The 20000-nt window shown below is 43.2% G+C and overlaps 1 protein-coding gene across 1 annotated transcript in view; it reads right to left on the bottom strand.

Annotated features, from left to right (window-relative positions):
* LOC126482133 (solute carrier family 15 member 1-like) overlaps positions 1 to 20000 on the bottom strand; it is a 210632-nt gene that overhangs the window by 39601 nt on the left and 151031 nt on the right. The window contains exons 8-11 of the mRNA XM_050106110.1: positions 14110 to 14192; positions 8993 to 9172; positions 8634 to 8882; positions 5254 to 5478 (exon numbers count right to left, since the gene is read on the bottom strand). Coding sequence (XP_049962067.1) covers positions 5254 to 5478; positions 8634 to 8882; positions 8993 to 9172; positions 14110 to 14192 — 737 coding nt within the window. The remainder of the gene's footprint in view (positions 1 to 5253; positions 5479 to 8633; positions 8883 to 8992; positions 9173 to 14109; positions 14193 to 20000) is intronic.

Below are 20000 nucleotides of genomic sequence, written 5' to 3'. Positions count from 1 at the left end.
GAGATATTGGGGATAGCGTACAGTTATAAAACTTAAGAGAAGATAGAGGATATGGAAATCTTCCACATGTCTGCATGCACCCATGATAGCTATGCTTATGATGGTGAACTACGATCAAAGAGTCGAACATCACAGATGTAACTAACAAAGGCGTTCATAACCAGTTCCAGGCGAAATGAGCTTTCCTGAGAAAGGCCATGCAGGATAACAACTCTGTGACCAATAATTGACAGCATAAGTGTCTGTAGAAGTTTCTTTTTCCGGTCAAGAGGGAAGAACCTTTTATGTTTTTGTGCGGCATGGGGAGATGCTGATGCTGACTTGCACATTGCAGTTACATGCTCAGTCCAGTTTGCCATAAACAACACCTGTGAGGCCACGGTTTGGGGGCAGTAAAATTTCTTTAAAGTACTGGCCCGCCCAGAGAACCATCCTGAATCCAGTGAAACACTTTGGGATGAGTTCGAACGCGATTTGGCTCCGGACCCCAGCGTCAAATATCAATCCCGTCTCTGGACTCGGCTCCTGAAGAAGAATGGGATGTCATTCCACCACAGCGATTCAGACATTTCACAGACATTTTCCCTTCCGGAGTTCAAGCCGTCATAAAGGTGAAGAGTAGACACATCTCATGTTTACTTCCACTAATAGATGTCCAAATACTTCAGATCAGATAGTGTGCTTCCTGTCTGACTAACAGGTACACTCGATCATGGGCGACCATTTGGCGTGATTCTGCGACTGGATGCGAGCATTTTTCCCTTGCTGCTTCCCTGTGACTGTTATTTTATGGTCGGAGAACTTAGTTTCACGTGTTTTAACATGTCTCTAATGAAGAGAAAATAGTGACCAAACATTTTTGACAGAGCTATATTTGCAGGTTGCAACAGGTATATTTCCATCATTAAGAGCTTGGTCGGTGATAGAGACAGGAGTGAAAATTGTAAGGGAATAAATACTTTCCCTCTCCCCACGAACCATGGACCTTGCCGTAGGCGGGAAGGCTTGCGTGCCTCAGCGGTACAGATAGCCGTACCGTAGGTGCAACCACAACGGAGGGGTATCTGTTGAGAGGCCAGACAAACGTGTGGTTCCTGAAGACTGGCAGCAGCCTTTTCAGTAGTTGCAGGGGCAACTGTCTCAATGATTGACTGATCTGGCCTTGTAACACTAACCAAAACGGCCTTGCTATGCTGCTACTGCGAACGGCTGAAAGCAAGGGAAAACTACAGCCGTAATTTTTCCCAACGGCATACAACATTACTGTATGGTTCACTGATGATGGCGTCCTCCTGGGTAAAATATTTCGGAGGTAAAATAGTCCCCCATTCGGATCTCCGGGCGGGGGAGGACGTCGTTATCAGGAGAAAGAAAACTGGCACTCTATGGATCGGAGCGTGGAGTGTCAGATCCTTTAATCGAGCTGGTAGGTTAGAAAATTTAAAAAGGGAAATGGATAGGTTTAAGTTAGATGTAGTGGGAATTAGTGAAATTCGCTGGCAGGAAAAACAAGACTTCTGGTCAGGTGCATACAGGATTATAAATACAAAATCAAATAGGGGTAATGCAGGAGTAGGTTTAATAATGAATAAAATATAGGAGCGCGGGTCAGCTGCTACAGACAGCATAGTGAATGCATTATTCTGACCAAGATAGACACGTAGCCTACGCCTACCACAGTAGTACAAGTTTATATGCCAACTAGCTCCGCAGATGACGAAGAGATGGATGAAATGTGTGACGAGTTAAAAGAAATTATTCAGATAGTGAAGGCAGACGAAAATTTAATAGACATGGGTGACTGGAATTCGATAGTAGGAAAAGGAAGAGAAGGAAACGTAGTTGGTGAATATGGAATGGGGGTAAGAAATGAAAGAGGAAGCCACCTGGTAGAATCTTGCACAGAGCATAACTTAATCATGGCTAGTATTTGGTTCAAGAATCATGAAAAAAGGATGTGTACATGGAAGAGGTCTGGAGATACTGGAAGGCTTCAGATAGATTATATAGTGGTAAGGCAGAGATTTAGGAACCAGGTTTTAAATTGTAAGACATTTCCAGGGGCAGATGTGGATTCTGACCATAATCTGTTAGTTATGAACTGTAGATTAAAACTGAAGAAAATAAAAAAAGGTGGGAATTTAAGGAGATGGGACCTGGACAAAATGACAGAACCAGAGATTGTAGAGAGTTTCAGGAAGAGCATCAGTGGACTGAAGACCACAACACAACAAATACTTTGAATACAGGATATGTAATACATACAAGAATATTAAGTAAAAGAGTACAAGAAACCACAGTTGTTTTTTTATTACTAGAAGAAGAAAACAAATTTATAAGGGAACGATCCCACACAGACGCCACTCTCACGGTTGAACAGATAGCAGAAAAAAGAAGGAAGTATAACCTTGAAAATCATATTGCTTTCATTGATTACGAAAAATCATTCGACCGAGTCACTAGCGAACATTTATAGGAAATCACGACTCAGGAGATATCAGAGTCACTTAATTAAAGTACTAAAATATATGTGCACGGTCCAGTGCATAACTGTGGCCATCGCTCATGTTCGATGACAATGTGCAGTAACCACTCACAGGCGGCAGATGGCAGCACTGTCAGTGGCTGGTAAATAAAGTCTGTAGTTTGGATGTCAAGGTCGAATGTGCTGCAAATGGCCAAGTACCCCTTGTCGACCGTGTCTTGGATGTGCTTTCATATGTTGTTGTAAATATTGTGCGCTCCACGCTGTTTGCTGCATCTAACTGCATGCTGAGTAGTTGTCTGTTTAACAAGTCATCATTATTTTGTTTTACAGCCATAGTTTTTCTGCTTTGTGCTTTACATGTTTTGCTGTGCGAGTGGGTGAACTTATTTTCACTTTTATATAATTCGGAATTATACCTTCGTGTTAACATCAACAAAAGCAAAACGAGGATAATGGAATGTAGTCGAATTATGTCGGGTGATGCTGAGGGAATTAGATTAGGAAATGAGACACTTAAAGTAGTAAAGGAATTTTGCTATTTGGGGAGCAAAATAACTGATGATGGTCGAAGTAGAGAGGATATAAAATGTAGGCTGGCAATGGCAAGGAAAGCGTTTCTGAAGAAGAGAAATTTGTTAACATCGAGTATAGAGTTAAGTGTCAGGAAGTCATTTATGAAAGTATTTGTATGGAGTGTAGCCATGTATGGAAGTGAAACATGGACGATAAATAGTTTGGACAAGAAGAGGATAGAAGCTTTCGAAATGTGGTACTACAGAAGAATGCTGAAGATTAGATGGGTAGATCACATACCTAATGAGGAAGTATTGAATAGGATTGGGGAGAAGAGAAGTTTGTGGCACAACTTGACCAGAAGAAGGGATCGGTTGTTAGGACATGTTCTGAGGCATCAAGGGATAACCAATTTAGTATTGGAGGGCAGCGTGGAGGGTAAAAATCGTAGAGGGAGACCAAGAGATGAATACACTAAGCAGATTCAGAAGGATGTAGGTTGCAGTAGGTACTGGGAGATGAAGAACCTTGCACAGGATAGAGTATCATGGAGAGCTGCATCAAACCAGTCTCAGGACTGAAGACCACAACAACACCTTCGTGTTGACAGTGCTTGCTGAATCTGATATGAGCAACTATTTTAGAACTTTCATTTAACAGATTTTGTACTTGTATATAGCTTTCAGTGCAGACTTGGTACTAATAATTAGTCAGTGGAGCACTTCGATATGTTGCTCTACTTTTCCAAATGAACACCTATTTGGAAAAATAGAGCAGAACTTCAAAGAAGAGGGAATAAAATGAATCTTTCACAAAAGCTGCAGGTTTATTCACATTATAGAAAATATGGAGATAAAACATTAAAAGAAAAACTTGAAAGTGATTTTCCAGATGACTCGACAATATAATTAAATAAAAACAGTAACACATAGAACTAAGCAACATAGAAAATAGATATAAGCAAATTATGATCCAGACTGTTAAGATAAATACCCTCTGTAAAAAAGCATATCATACTTTTTGAAAAACTGTAACATTTCTCTGTTTACTATGTCTAAAAACATCTTTGGAACTGTTTGTTTATGTAAGGTCTTTGTACTCGATATATAGACCCTACTGCGCGTAGAAAATCGTGTACCATATATGTGTGAGAATCTGCATAAAATTGACCTAAGAAAATGTAAGTCCAAGTTCTTCCAAATTTCGCCGATAATTATACATAAAGATCAACTCAACTAAAATAGCGCATTTTTTAAAGTCAGAAGAACAAAGCAGAACCACACACTTCAAAAACATTACAAAAACTGGCATAGTACGCAAAGAAAAACTAACTTGAAAACGGAAATCATTTTCCAGAACGTGTCGTGTAAAATGTAAATAAAAGAAAATCTTGAGTGGTTGCATTAAAATTATTTATGAACAAACCCATTGTTTTCACAGTTGCAGGCTTTCACAAACCATTTCTACTGGATCAAATCAGCTCTAAAGTTTTGTTTTGTAAGAAATTCGGTTAATTTAATATGTAACTGAAAAAAAAATATTTTTGGAATACAGGCGAATGTACTGCTAAAATATTAATACGTCCTTACTAAATTTCAACAAGTTAATTGCACATTACATAGGTCATTTAAATATTTTTTAACAAAATTATGTGGAATGAGTCAGTTTACAGGATATTTCTACATGATTAGTTTCAGCAGTGGTTGCATGCTGCCCATTTACAGGTACCGGTACCTGAATTGCATACTGGCCTAAATTTAACATTAATAAACATATTATTTTCAATCCTGCTCTTGTCACTACATTTAAAGCTAAAGTTTTTTACTTATTTTTTTGTACAGGCTATCAGATTTTAAGAAAAATTTGACTATGGAGTAGAAGGAATTATCCAGACCAACTGATTTTTGGTTAGGTTTAAAACTTGATTTAGTATCTTTCAGATATTGTATTACATGGTAAATTATAAAAAAAATAGATCCATATTGATCTCCTTTCTGAGCCACTGACAGCTTTAATAATAAGTACCAAAACATCATCCATTCTTTTAGTGTTGCAGGTACAGACATTATTCTTCTCAAACTGTGATGGATTTCTTTAGCGAATGTATAACTGCGAAGCTGCAGTTAAAATGTCTAACTCGTTCAAGGGATTGTATCGAAGCACAAGGTTGTAAGTTCGGCCACACTGATTTCTTAATTTCTATTCTATCATGACGCTAAAATGGGCACAAGGAATTCAGAATGATAGCTTACCTGGTTTTCATACACAGTAATACTGCCATTAACCGGTTCACTACCATAAGAAAGTGTGACGTCGTATATGCTCTCTCCATGAACTCCCAAATGCAGTTCTTCCCAGGCGCCGTGAGCTGCTATATTCCTGGAGCCATAACCAGTAGTAACGTTGACAGCTTGGTCCAGAGTATTGAAAATCCTCACCTGGCCTTCACCAGCCTTTGGTACTACAGCGTAAGTCGGCTAAAACAGAATAAATTTAGGCTTGTACATTCACATTCGCTGCAGTTTTAGCGTAACATCAAACCGCTTAAGATGGTCTGTTTACGTCATATTCGCCATATTGTAGAAATAATTTGTTTTCACAAGTGGTATGCTGCAGACGACTGTGCTTCAACACACGCCAAACATTAAAAATCTTTCGACTTGTAGCCTATATATGTCGTAGTCTCTAATCTGGCAACTTCATTAAGATAAATGGAATCCAAATTATCTGAGGACGTTTTTTACTACTTTCGTACAAACCATCATCCACAGCTCTTCGCACATATCTAAGTGAGAAATACACTGACGGAAAAAAAGAATCGCACCACCAAGAAGGAGTTGTACGACCTAAAAGAAAGTTGGTAGGCGTGTTTCTGCATCTGAAAGATGAGGTCTATTCAAATTTCGCGCCAGAGTGGCGTTAGTAGCGCCACTATGAGGATTCAAATCAGGTTTGCTTTAAATACACTCTGTAACGGTTGTGAGCGTTAGTTACCTTTGAGACTGTAAGTGGTGTGTTGTTAGTCAAGAACGCCTTTAAGGCTACAAAGATGCCATTATCAACACTTGACAGAGTTTCAACGAGGTCGTGTAATGGGGTTACGAGGAGCTGCATATCCCTTCTGCGATGCTGCAGAAACACTTGGTAGGAATGTAGCCACTGTAGCCGATTGGTGGCATCGATGGTCACGACGATGTTCGGTCGCAAGAAGACGAGGATACGTACGGCCACGAGTCACTACCAAGAGGGAAGACCATCGTGTTCGGCGGTTGACTCTGGCGCATCGTCTGCAGCTGCAACTGCAGTCTGAGCAGCAGATGGCACCACAGTGACACAACGAGCTGTTAGAAATCGTTTACTTCAAGGACAGCTGTGAGCCAGACGCCGTGTAGTGTGCATTCAACTGATCTCAAAACACCGCCATTTGCAACTTCAGTAGTCTCAAGCGAGAGCTCATTGGGGGGCAGGATGGAGGTCTGTTGTGTTTTCTGATGAAAACTAGTTCTGCCTCGGTGCCAGTGATGGCAAGTTAAGGGCCCGCAACCAACATGTCTGCGTGCTAGACACGGTAGGCCTACACCTGTAGTTATGGTCTGAGGTGCGATTTTATATGACAGCTGGAGCACTCTCATGGTTATTCTACGTACCATGACTGCAAATTTGTACGTTACTCTGGTGATTCGACCTATTGCGCTGCCATTCATTAATACGAGGCGTGTTTTTTAAGTAAGGTCCGTTTTGTTGTAGACACTAGTAGTTCGCGCGCATACCGCAACGAGCGCGTGTGTTGTGTACCGGCATGCCTCGGGAACAACTGTGCTTAGTTTCAGCTCTGTAACTAACCTGTACAGTTCTGATCCGTGCTTTCAAAATGTTTAAGACTATCAACTCGCCCGCCACGTGTGAGGTTCGCTCAGTGATACGGTTTTTGTCACCAAGGAACCTGTCTGCTGCAGAAATTCATCGACAGATTTGCGATACTGTTACGAGTGAAAGCAAAGTGCGTAAGTGGATACGAGAATTCAAAAATGCCCATGTCAACGTCCATGATGAGGACCGCTACGGTCGCCCTTCTTTGATTACAGACGATTTGGTGGCTTCAGTTGAAGCGAGGATTCGTGAGAACAAGCGCTTCACAATAACAGGTCTCTCATACGAATTTCCTGACGTGTCGAGATCAGTGCTTTACAACACTGTTTCTGAACACCTGAAGTTTAGGAAACTGTGCTCCCGTTGGGTCCCAAAACTCCTAACAGAGGACCACGAAAACCAAAGATTTGTGTGTGCAATGAAGTTCTTGACTCGTTATCACGAAGAAGGTGATGGCTTCTTGAGTCCGACCGTAAATGGAGACGAAACATGGGTTTCGCGTATCACGCCAGAATCGAAGCAACAGAGCTTGGAATGGAGACACACACACTCGCCTGTAAAGGTGGAGGCCAAACACACTCTGTCCCAGCGCAATATCATGGCGTCAGTGTTTTGGGATACGCATGGTGTTTTGTTGGTCGACTTCATGCAACGAGGAACCATTATCAATGCAGAAGCATACTGACAACCCTGAGAAAGCTACGCAGAGCGATTCAAAACAAAAGACGCGGAATGCTGCCAGAGGGAATTGTCCTTCTCCATGACAATGCAAGACCTCACACTGCAGGTCAGGCCCACAATTTATTGGACAGTTTTGAGTGGGAAGTTTTAGACCACCCATCCTACGGTCCTGATCTTGCGCCGAGCGATTACCATCTGTTCCTCCACCTCAAACAACACCTCAGTGGCAACCGTTACCATGATGACGACGACATGAAAACGGCAGTGAACTCTTGGTTATCGGAGCAGGCAGCAAGTTTTTATGAAGAGGGTATTTTAAAATTGGTTGAGAGGTATGATACGTGTTTAAGCAAACTGGGCAAATATGCCGAAAAATAGAGTGAAGTATGTACTTTAAAAAAATAGATTTACTTTTTTGAAATAACCTTTCATTGTGTACTTATGTTCAAACGGACCTTACTTAAAAAAACACGCCTCGTAGTATTTAATGGGTGCCTTCCGACTGGATAACTCTCATCCGCATACCACTGTAGTAACTTAACTTGCTCTACAGAGTGTCGACAAGTTGCCTTGACCTGCTCGATCACCAGATTTGTCTCCAGTCGAGCACATATGGGACAACATCGGACGACAACTCCAGCGTCATCTACAACTAACATTAGCTGCCATGAATTGACCGACCAAGTGCAACAGGTAAGGAATCCCATCACGGAAACTGACACCCGACACCTGTACAACACAATGCACGTACGTCTGCATGCTTCCATTCATTATTCTGGCGGTTACACCGGTTATTAATGTACAAGCATTTCACATCTTCTATGCCTTATCTTGCGCTTCCATTAACCTGTGATCATGCACTGTTAATCACTTAAATATGTTACCTAGACAAATGAAATCCCGAAATTTCATTACCTTACATTTTTTGTTGGTGTTGCGATATTTTTCGCCAGTGAAAGTAACTCTTTTGTGACTAGTATACAAAACACTTGTTGCACCCACAAAACCTATAATTCAGTATCTTTCTACAATATGAGCGAGTAATACAACTAATTTCCCACTGCTAATAATAATATCTTACCTCCAACTGGAGTTCAACAACGGCAGCTATAACGAATGACAGCGCTGCAACGACTCCACCTACTCCAAGCCTTTGAAGCGGTTTCTTCAATAAGTTGCATTTACTGAACAGTGGATAGACGATAATTTCGAAGAGAGGAATAAAACACAGAATTAGCAGGGAATTAACCACTTGCATTTGGTCAGGTTTTATTGCCCATGTGCCAAGTTCCCCATTCATTCTCGTAGCTTGAAATGTCCAGGTTGAACCCTAAAACGAGACAAAAAAGGTACGAAATTCACTTATGAAAACACAAATTATCCATTTGCAAGATAAGTATTGTAATCAGATAGCGTAACTATGTCCTCTAAAACTCATACCTGCTGGTCGAAGAGTGCCCAAAACACAGGGAGAGGCAAGTAGAGAAAGAGAACTCCAAGAGTAGCCTTTATGCCATCGATTGTCTTCTTGTCATATTTATCGTCCGCGTAGTACAGCCAGTGTTCGCGGTTTTCACCTTTCTTCTCACGCTTCAGTTTCCGCTTCCGAGAAAGAGCATGCTGCGACAGGTAACATTGTTAGTAGGAAAAATAATCGATGAATGTTTCTGTTCAGTGGCATTAGCAAGAGTCGTTAGTGGTAATTCCACTGACTACAAAGATACTTATCATAGAATATTGAAAGTCATTATATCTATTGTGGACGACGTGCTGCAACTGTGATCTCATTTGGCGGCTTTTGTAGGTACGGCAACGACCTTGCCGCAATGGTAACACCGATTCCCACCAGATCAGCGAAGTTAGGCATTGCTGGCAAGTGGGGCACACTCATTCTTTGTGATGCCAATTGAGGAGCTACTATACTGGTGTCCAAAATTAAAGCAACAAACGGCTATTTCTCCGTCCTGTGTCTAATTCACGATATAATCACACAAACTGTCAGCCAGATGTCCGTACGACAGTGTTGTGCACAGAAGACGGCATTCCGTTCAACGGAGAACCATGTCAACGATGACGTTGGGCAGTTTTGAGATGAAGTAGTATTTGCCGGATAGCCCCACATCCATAATCACTGTGTACACAGTCACAGACGGTGCAGTGTGGCACAGAGAAGGTGCCTAACAGACTCTCTGCTGTGGATGGCCATAGAAAGAAAGGAAGCACGGTAGTCGCAAACTGATGGGGCCCGATGGCTTGATGTGAATCGTTCTGTTGTTTCTCGGATGTGGCGGCAGAGACCGAAACTGCATCCTGAAGGATAAGACATGGAGGACCACGTGTGACTTCAGAACACAGGACCGTTATTTTGCTTTAAGGGCACGGCAGAACCGCCTCAATACTGCACGGTAACTGGCATGTGAGCTCGCAGTATCCACCGGACGTGTTGTCTCAGGGCAAACGATGAGCAGAAGGCTTCGGCAGAGTGGCGTTTATTGTCGGAGACCTGCTGTGCGTCTACCTCTGACGCTCCTTCACTGAAGGGAACGTCTAGAGAAGAGTCTTCAACATGCCACCTGGACGGTCGAACAATGGGCCAATGCTGTTTTCACAGACGAGTCCCGATTTAGTCGGGAGAGTGATTCTCGACTGATTCGCATCTGGAGGGAACGTGGAACACGATTCCGGAACCCAAACATTCTGGAAAGAGACCGATATCATGGAGGATCCCTAATGGTGTGGGCAGGGATTGTGTTTGCCACTCGAACGCCTCTTCATGTAACTGTACGGATGAATCGGCAAGGTTTAAGTTCTGTCAGCTATCGTGACGAGGTCTTGGGACCTCGTTTGCCATTATTGCGAAGTGCTGTGGGTCCAGACTTCGCATTGATGGACGGTAATGCTCGACCTCATAGAGCACAGGTGGTTGATGTTTTCTTGGAAACGGAAGATATTGCACGCATGGCGTGGTCTGCTCGCTCTCTCGATTTCAATCCATAAAAGATGTCTGGAATGCACTAGGGAGACGGCTTGCATCACGGCAGCATCCACCAACCACTCTCCAAGACTGCAGGGAGAATGGCCGTTTTTGCTTTAACACGAGACTGATAATAACATTCACAGCATCCCCCGTCGTTGTCAGGCCTGTATTGCTGCTAGGGGTGGTCACATCTCATACTGAACACATTAACTAGTTATCGGAATGTGTGTGCAGTCCCATTAAGTTGGGAAAAACGAAGGACATTTTTGCCTACTCTTATGAACGTTGCAGCCGTTTACGTTATGTATTCTTTACATTGTTTCTACCTCACTGTCACCTGTCTATACTGCTTTGTGGCAAAATAAACCCAACCTTTCAAAATTTCCGTTTGTTACTTTAATTTTGGACACCAGTATAGATGCAGAAATGGCGGCCCACGTCATAAAAATTGACAACAGCTGGGAGAGCGGGCTGCCGACCATACACGCACACCGCCCCCCCCCCCCCTCCATTTCCACAACTAGTAACGCCTGTCGTCTGAGAATGACATGGCGATCGGTAGGTAGCGTTGGGTCTTCCGAAGCCAGTTCGGACGGAATATTTTTGTAGATGCAATAAACAATTAGTCGCTATTTGAATTTGATGTGATTTACTGTACTATTAAATAGTTTTCGAGCCACTGCAGGCATCTCAAAATGTGTGTGCGTGTAAGCAGGCAACATATACATTATTAGAATGAATTCGTCAAAGAGACCTCGAGGCACTGCAATCACCACGACACTAGCTTCTAGCTATAGACACACTCCGTCTTCAGGCCAGAAGTGGCCCATCCGTACCGTCCGACCGCCGTGTCATCCTCACTGATGATGCAGATAAGAGGGGCGTGTGCTCAGCACACCGCCCTCCCGATCGTTATGATGGTTTTCTTTGACCGCAGCCGCTACTAATCAGTTGGGTAGCTCCTCAATTGGCAGCACGAGCCTGAGTGCACACCGAAAAATGGCAACAGCGCACGGCGGTCCGGATGGTCACCCATACATGTGCTGGCCATGCCTGACAGCGCTTAACTTCGATGATCAGACGGGAACCGGTGTATCCACTGCGGTAAGGCTCTTGCCATTTCTAGCTATACGCGGTTCAGAATATAAAGTTCCTGTAACACTTCCTCTGATGACGAGCCTGCAGTCGCTTGGAAACTATGCTACTGGCCATTAAAATTGCTACACCAAGAAGAAATGCAAATGATAAATGGGTATTCATTGGACAAATATATTATATTAGAATTGACATGTGATTACATTTTCACGCAATTTGGGTGCATAGATCCTGAGAAATCAGTACACAGAACAACCACCTCTGGCCGTAATAACGGTCTTGATACTCCTGGGCATTGAATCAAAAAGAGCATGGATGGCGTGTACAGGTAGAGCTGCTCATGCAGCTTCAACACGATACCACAGTTCATCAAGAGTAGTGACAGGCATATTGTGACGAGCCAGTAGCTTGGCCATCATTGACCAGACGTTTTCAGTTGGTGAGAGATCTGGAGAATGTGCTCGCCAGGGCAGCAGTAGAACATTTTCTGTATGCAGAAAGGCCCGTACAGGACCTGCAACATGCGGTCGTGCATTATCCTGCTGAAATGAAGGGTTTCGCAGGGATCGAATGAAGGGTAGAGCAACGGGTCGGAACAGTGATACGCCAGTATCTGAAATGTAACGTCCACTGTTCAAAGTGCCGTCAATGCGAATGAGAGGTGACCGAGACGTGTAACCAATGGAACCCCATACCATCACGCCATGTGATACGCCAGTATGGCAATGACGAATACACGCTTCCAATGTGCGTTCACCGCGATGTCGCCAAACACGGATGCGACCATCATGATGCTGTAAACAGAACCTGGATTCATCCGAAAAAATGGCGTTTTGCCATTCGTGCACCCAGGTTCGTCGTTGAGTACACCATCGCAGGCGCTCCTGTCTGTGATGCAGCGTCAAGGGTAACCGCAGCCACGGTTTCCGAGCTGATAGTCCATGCTGCTGCAAACGTCGTCGAACTGTTCGTGCAGATGGTTGTTGTCTTGCAAACGTCCGCATCTGGTGACTCAGGGATCGAGACGTGGCTGCACGATCCGTTACAGCCATGCGGATAAGATGCCTGTCATCTCGACTGCTAGTGATACGAGGCCGTTGGGATCCAGCACGGCGTTCTGAATTACTCTCCTGAAACCACCGATTCCATATTCTGCTAACAGTCATTGGATCTCGACCAACGCGAGCAGCAATGTCGTGATACGATAAACCGCAATCGCGATAGGCTACAATTCGACCTTTATCAAAGTTGGAAACGTGATGGTACGCATTTCTCCTCCTTACACGAGGCATCACAACAACGTTTCACCAGGCAACGCCGGTCAACTGCTGTTTGTGTATGAGAAATCGGTTGGAAACTTTCCTCATGTCAGCACGTTGTAGGTGTCACCACCGGCACCAACCTTGTGTGAATGCTCTGAAAAGCTAATCATTTGCGTATCACAGCATTATCTTCGTGGTGTAGTAATTTTAATGGCCAGTAGTTTAGATAATGGTACAATAAGTAGCATCAAATTCAAAAAGCGATTATTTGCATACACTGAGGTGACAAAAGGGATTAGATACCTCCTAATATTGTGTGGAACCTACTTTTGCCCGGCGTAGTCCAGCATCTCGACATGGCACGAACTCCACAAATCGTTGGAAATCTCCTGCAGAAATATCGAGCCATGCGGCCTCTATAGCTGTCCATAATTGCGAAAGTGTTGTTGCTGCAGGATTTTGTGCACGGAGCAACCTGTCTATCATGTCCCAAGTTGGACGATCTGAAGGGCGAAATGATTCGCTCGAATTGTCCAGAATGTTCTTCAAATCAATCGTGAACATTGTGGCCCGGTAACATGGCGCATTGTCATCCATAAACATTCCATCGTTGTTTGGGAACATGAAGTCCATATATGGCTGCAAGTGGTCTCCAAGTAGGCGAATAGAGCCATTTCCAGTCAGTGATCGGTTCAGTTGGACCAGAGGTCCCAGTCCATTCTATGTAAACACGGCCTACATCATTACGGAGTCACCAACAGCTTACACAGTGCCCTGTTGACAACTTGGGTCCATGACTTTTATAGCACATTATCTAACAATCTTCTGCGTTTTTTGGAAATATGCTTCGTAATGGTCTCATTTGCCACTGTCAATTTTCATTGCATCTAGGTGTTTAAGTCGGAATATTTTCCAACGTTCCAACAATTAAGTATGTCATGTTTATACTTTGATAATAGTCAGTGACGACTTCCGCAGCCACTGATTAAATTACATGAAGAAATACAGCGACCAACTAACATGTAGGCCTAACTGTATTACGCCAATTGAAGGCGGAAGAAACCACTAAACGTGTCTTGGAATAAATAAAATTAAAAAATGGGTAGTTGCTTCATTTCTTTGAGTAATGAGTGCTATTTCGTGCGAGACGAAGTAAAATTACTCTCTCTCATTTTCAAAGGCAATTAAAGAGCTTTTAGAGAAATTAATACAATTATACTTACATGAATACATTTTACTGTTTCAGCAAGAACATTTCCCTCAGCTGGTTTTATTTTGTACATTGGTTTTCCAGCGACAAAGAATACTGAAACAATAAAATTCTAAGCGTCATTTACATATCTGACTTATCCTTGATATTATACATACGTAATTACAGTATAAATACTAACCTATGAAACACAAGTACCAGCTGTACTATAGCTTTCTCTCTTTATCCTATTCACTTAAAGGTTTTAGAGTCATTTATATTTTATCTCATATTTCGTATCTTTAGTAGGAAATGAACATAATGTAATATTTCGCCAGTCTTAATTGTTTTGCTGCTGAATGTAACCTAAACAAATACAATAAGCCAATTGCAACTGTAGCAAACGGTACTTTGAATGAAGTCACTGAATGCAGCCTATAGAGACGCAGCCTTGTGCACACAGAGTGCTTCGACGAAGAAAAATGTTTAGCACATGGTTATTCTAAGGTATGCTTTCCGTACGTCTCACGTGATTATTGCAAGCCCTCTGTGCAAGACACCTAATTATTGAAACTAGAATTTATCTCCCCACAAGACAGGGGAGAGTGTCATATATCGTGGTCAGAAACAGTCTGAAAACTTGTAAGGGTGTTGCAGGATAGGTTGCGCTCATAAATAATTGTTAAGAAAAACTTCGATACGTTCCGCCGTTCCCGAATTAATTAGCATCAATGTTAGCCAATCGGGCCGTTGCGCTCGAAGATTCAAGCAGCCGCCACATACAGTCCGAGTCAGTCGTTCGCATGGCGTAGATGATAGCGCACGAGGCTGCTCAGCCTTTCGCTTGGGGTCGATCCTTTACTACAGTCCTATGTCCCATTTTTGTATCGCTCTCCTGTCTGTTATAGGACACCAATCGAAGAACACGTTTTGCGATGCCGTCTCGGGTGGGATTCCTGAATTTTCAGGTGCATCGGCCTCATTGGCTAAATTCCATGTTAATTAACTGTGAACCGGCGCAACCAATCGAATTTTTTTCTTAACAATTTTTTCTCCGCACAAGCTACCCTGCAACAACCTTACACACTTTCAGACGTTTCTGACCACACTGTATAACATTTGGACTGTTGAGCCATGCTACGTCGTTATTACAGTATCTTGTACCTTGAAGCAGAAGAACATATTTTACCACGGGACATGTGATACTTGCAAAAGAACCAAATTTCATTAGTGTCTCTGCATTGTTACCTGTCATAAAAATGGAAATTTGTGTTCTACATCTACATCATACTCCGCAAGCCACCGAATGATGTGTCGCGGAGGGTACTTTCGGTACCACTATCTGATCCCTCCAACCCTGTTCCACTCGCGAATAGTGTGTTGGAAGAATGATTGTCGGTAAGCCTCTTTATTGGCTCTACTTTCTTGAATTTTCCCCTCGTGGTCAATACACGAGATGTATGTGGGGGGAAGTTTTTTTTTTAAAAATGTGTGTGAAATCTTATGGGACTTAACTGCTAAGGTCATCAGTCCCTAAGCTTACACACTACTTAACCTAAATTATCCTAAGGACAAACACACACACCCACGCCCGAGGGAGGACTCGAACCTCCGCCGGGACCAGCCACACAGTCCATGACTGCAGCGCCCAGACCACTCGGCTAATCCCGCGCGGCTTGTGGGGGGGGGGGGGGGAAGTAATGTGTTGTCTGACTCCTCCTGAAAAGTGCTGTCCCGCAATTTCAATTGTAAATCTATCCGTGATGCACAACGCCTCTCTTGTAACGTCTGCCAGTGGAGTTTGTTTACCGTCTCCGTAACGCTCTCTCGCAAGCTAAACGATTCCGTGACGAAACGCGCCGCTCTTCGTTGGATCTTCTCTATCTCCTCTATCAGTCCTACCTGATAGGGATCCCAGATAGATGAACAATATTCAAGAGTCGGGCGAACAAGCGCCTTATAAGACGCTTCTTTCGTGGATGAGTTACATTTCCTTAAGATTCTTCCGATGACTCTGAGTCTGGTGTCTGCTTTTCCCACTGTCTGTTTTATATGGTCATTCCACTTAAGGTCGCTCTGGATAGTTACGCCTAGACATTTTACGGCAGACGCTGTCTCCAGATGTTTGTCATCAATACTGTAGCTGTATAGTAGTGGATTTCTTTCCCTATGTATGCGCAAAATGTTACATTTATTTACATTTAGGGTCAACTGCCAGAGTCTGCACCATTCATCAATTCTCTGCAGGTCGTTCTGGAAATTCTTACTATCCTCTGGCGTTGCTACTTTGGAAGAGGCAACTGTATCATCTGCGAATAGCCTTAAAGAGCGTCCGACGCTTTCTACTAGATCATTCATATATACTGTAAACAGCTACGGTCCTATCACACTTCCCTGTGGTACTCCGGATATTACCTGTTAGTTTCCAACAACTTATATCTCAAAATGTATGTGACTTGTAATTGGTTTTTCATAATACTTTACTGAGCGAGGTGGCGCAGTGGTTAGCACACTGGACTCGCATTCGGGAGGACGACGGTTCAATCCCGTATCCGGCCATCCTGATTTAGGTTTTCCGTGATTTCCCTAAATCGTTTCAGGCAAATGCCGGGATGGTTCCTTTCACAGGGCACGGCCGACTTCCTTCCCCGCCCTTCCCTAATCCGATGAGACCGATGACCTCACTGTTTGGCCTCTTCCCCCAGATCAATCCAAATCCCATTCATAATACTTTTTTTGGAATTGGATTTTACTTGCTGATTATTGTTGTGCAGAAAGTAATAATGTAACAGACGATTAAATACTGAAGTGGCAAGATTTTCTTGATTGAAACGTTTTTAAATTTCAATAGAATATCTGTTTCTAGGTACATGATCATGTGTACCTTGAAACATGTTTTCATAACTGAAATAAATCATAATTATTCGGAGTAAATTCTGTAATTTCAGAAAAAGACTGCAGCACTTAAAAAGTGAGTGTCATAATTAAAAAATGGAATATGAAAACATATTAAACTCTATTACAGGGTTGTGCATAGGTGGAAGTATGAAAAGTATACAAAGGTAAAACAACTCTCCCCTACCGAGCGAAGTGGCCCAACGAAAAGAAACTGGACGCCCATTCGGTAAATCTGAGTTCATACTGATTAGCGTGCATCACGATTTCGCTGATACGACCCAAGCAAATGCAGGATTGTCCGCTTGAAAATAACACAGCCGATTTCGTCCAGGTCCAAACCCAATCCAAGATCGTGTTCCGTCTCTAGTGACCTCTTCATCGATGGAAAATTGAACCTTAATCTATCTTTCATTCCTCAAAATGCATTAGTTACTCCATCATCTGAGTACTATTCAGAGACAGTATTACAGCCGTGTATTCCGTTGTAGCTGCGCACGCGGTGCTACAGAGGATGCGCGAGAAATGGTTCAAATGGGTCTAAGCACTATGGGACTTAACATCTGAGGTCATCAGTCCCCTAGACTTAGAACTACGTAAACCTAACCAGCCTAAGGGCATCACACACATCCATGCCCGAGGCAGGATTCGAACCTGCGACCGTAGCAACAGCGCGGTTCCGGACTGATGCGCCGAGAACCTCTCGGCCACAGCAGCCGGCAGAGCATGCACGTCTGCTGTAAGTGTGGGCTGCTGTGATCGCCCTGTCGATATGTAGTAGTAGTGGCTTTATTCATCCGTAGATTTCTTTTTACAAGGGTATAGGACATGTCAAAGTATTTCCAAGTTTAGACCAATTTAAAATAAGCTAATTCGTACACACATACACTTACAGACTAGTTAGAGACAATCATTAGATTTATTCCTGGTATACAATCCTATTTTTTACAAATAACTTATACACACATTGTTTCACAACACTTCAGTCACTACACACACATACACACACACACACACACACACACACATACACACTGGTGATCTATGGGCCATTTTCTGTTTCGCAACTTCCCATTTGCTATCCTGAAAAACAGAGTCAGCATCCCTCTATAATGAGTGAGATGTTGAGCTCAGAAAGAGGAAGAGGTGTTAGTACTGTGCTATGCATAGCTTGGGGGTAAGTTTTTCTAGAAAAGGAAAAAAAGAAGGAAATAAACAGTGTGAAGATGTTAAGTGGAATAATATAATGTCGATCGTCTTCATATGGTCAATTCTAAAAATGACGCCGGTTGCGTAGAGCTCAAAGTTTTTTTTTTTTTTTTTTTTTTGTTTTAAATAGCAGAATTGCATGAATTATCTAACTAGAAACAACCATTCCGATTGATTGTTATTTGAAGTATGGGCCACAGTTTTTGTTTCTTTGCGTTTAGTTGCCGGCCGGTGTGTCCGTGCGGTTCTAGGCGCTTCAGTCTGGAACCGCGTGACCGCTACGGTCGCAGGTTCGAATCCTGCCGCCGGCATGGATGTGTGTGTTGTCCTTAAGTTAGTTAGGTTTAAGTAGTTCTAAGGGACTGATGACCACAGATGTTAAGTCCGTCCCATAGTGCTCAGAGCCATTTGAACCATTTTGTCTTTTTGCGTTTAATCGAATGATTAGTACAAATAGCGTGTCCTGCAATAGCCAGAAGGCTTGGTTGAGGGGAATATGCAGCTGCTAATCCGCGATGCACTTCTGAATAGTGCGCGTCGTTTGCTCCGTATACGATTAGCAGCGTTCACATGGAAACCCGCTTTGCACAGCTCTCTACATTGCCTGTGACTAACCACAGAAGAGCGGAGATTTTCGATGATGGACGAAAGCTCACTTTAACCCTATGCTTTCTTAGCACTCGACCTATTTTTGCTAAAACACTTCCAGAATACCGCAAGTAGGTTGTTACCTTAAACGCTTCATCCTCTTCTGAGTTGTGCCGTTTGTACTTTTGTAGGCTCTGTATCTGTTGAGGTGAATATCCGTTTTCTAGGAATCCAGCTTAGAGGTCTAAATGCACTGCTTTTTGACGTTTGAGATGGTATGGACTCGCTGAATCAAGGTCTCCAGAACGGGCGCTGTTTGTGCCAGACGGTGGCAATGGACTTTCTGAAGACCCTGATTAACCATCTCAGATGCCGATAACCTGAAAGGAGAACTGGAGCAACTCCAGACTGTGTTCCCGGAAAATGGATATTCATCTCAGCAGATACAGAGAGCGCGACAAACATACAAACGCCACAAAGAATAGACTGAGGTCTTCACGATGAAATAACATGGAAAGCTCTTCAGATAGCCTCTTTTCATTCTTGTTCATTTCTCATTATACAAATGGAGAGGAGCTGAATTAATTCCAAGGGAGTAATGATGTCACAGTGATTGTACGAGCTGATTCAACTTTCCCTTCTTAACTTCTTGTAGTTTAAAATGGTTCTGGGTAAATTCATTTGATTTATGGGCTAACTTTGGAAGTGAAGAAAAGTGTGAATATGGCTTAGGCGACTCACTGCGAGGCCTGGCGGAACGAGGCACAGAGAAGCAGTGGACACACCGGGTTTCGCAGAAACAGAGGGAGCAGGCAGGACGCCTGCCTCCTTGCCGGGCACTTGGAGAGCAGGTGGACAGCCCACTGTCCTTCTATAGGATGAAGACGGAACTCTGTCGAGGTGTGGTAGGCGCTCTGAGCTTTTAATTGATATATGTGGGCAGATAAACATCTCCTGACATTCCTAAAAGAAAACCCTTAACGAACCGGCAATGACCTATTAGTGGATGTACGATGGAGCAGAGTCGGCTACTAGCCCTGTAGCAAGCTTTTTCACATTTCATGGGAAGCTACCTGGTGGCAGAATGGGTACCTATGGCTGACATCTAAATAAGTGTCCAAGAAATAGCAAAGCAATCACTCAACAGAGGAAAGTCCACTGGACCTGACGGGATACCAATTCGATTCTACACAGAGTACGCGAAAGAACTTGCCCCCCTTCTAACAGCCGTGT

Source organism: Schistocerca serialis, chromosome 5, assembly GCF_023864345.2.
Source record: "Schistocerca serialis cubense isolate TAMUIC-IGC-003099 chromosome 5, iqSchSeri2.2, whole genome shotgun sequence".
Classification (NCBI taxonomy): Eukaryota; Metazoa; Arthropoda; class Insecta; order Orthoptera; family Acrididae; genus Schistocerca; species Schistocerca serialis.
The sequence above is the reverse complement of the archived record's forward strand: the minus strand, read 5'-3'. Positions and strand labels throughout refer to the sequence as shown.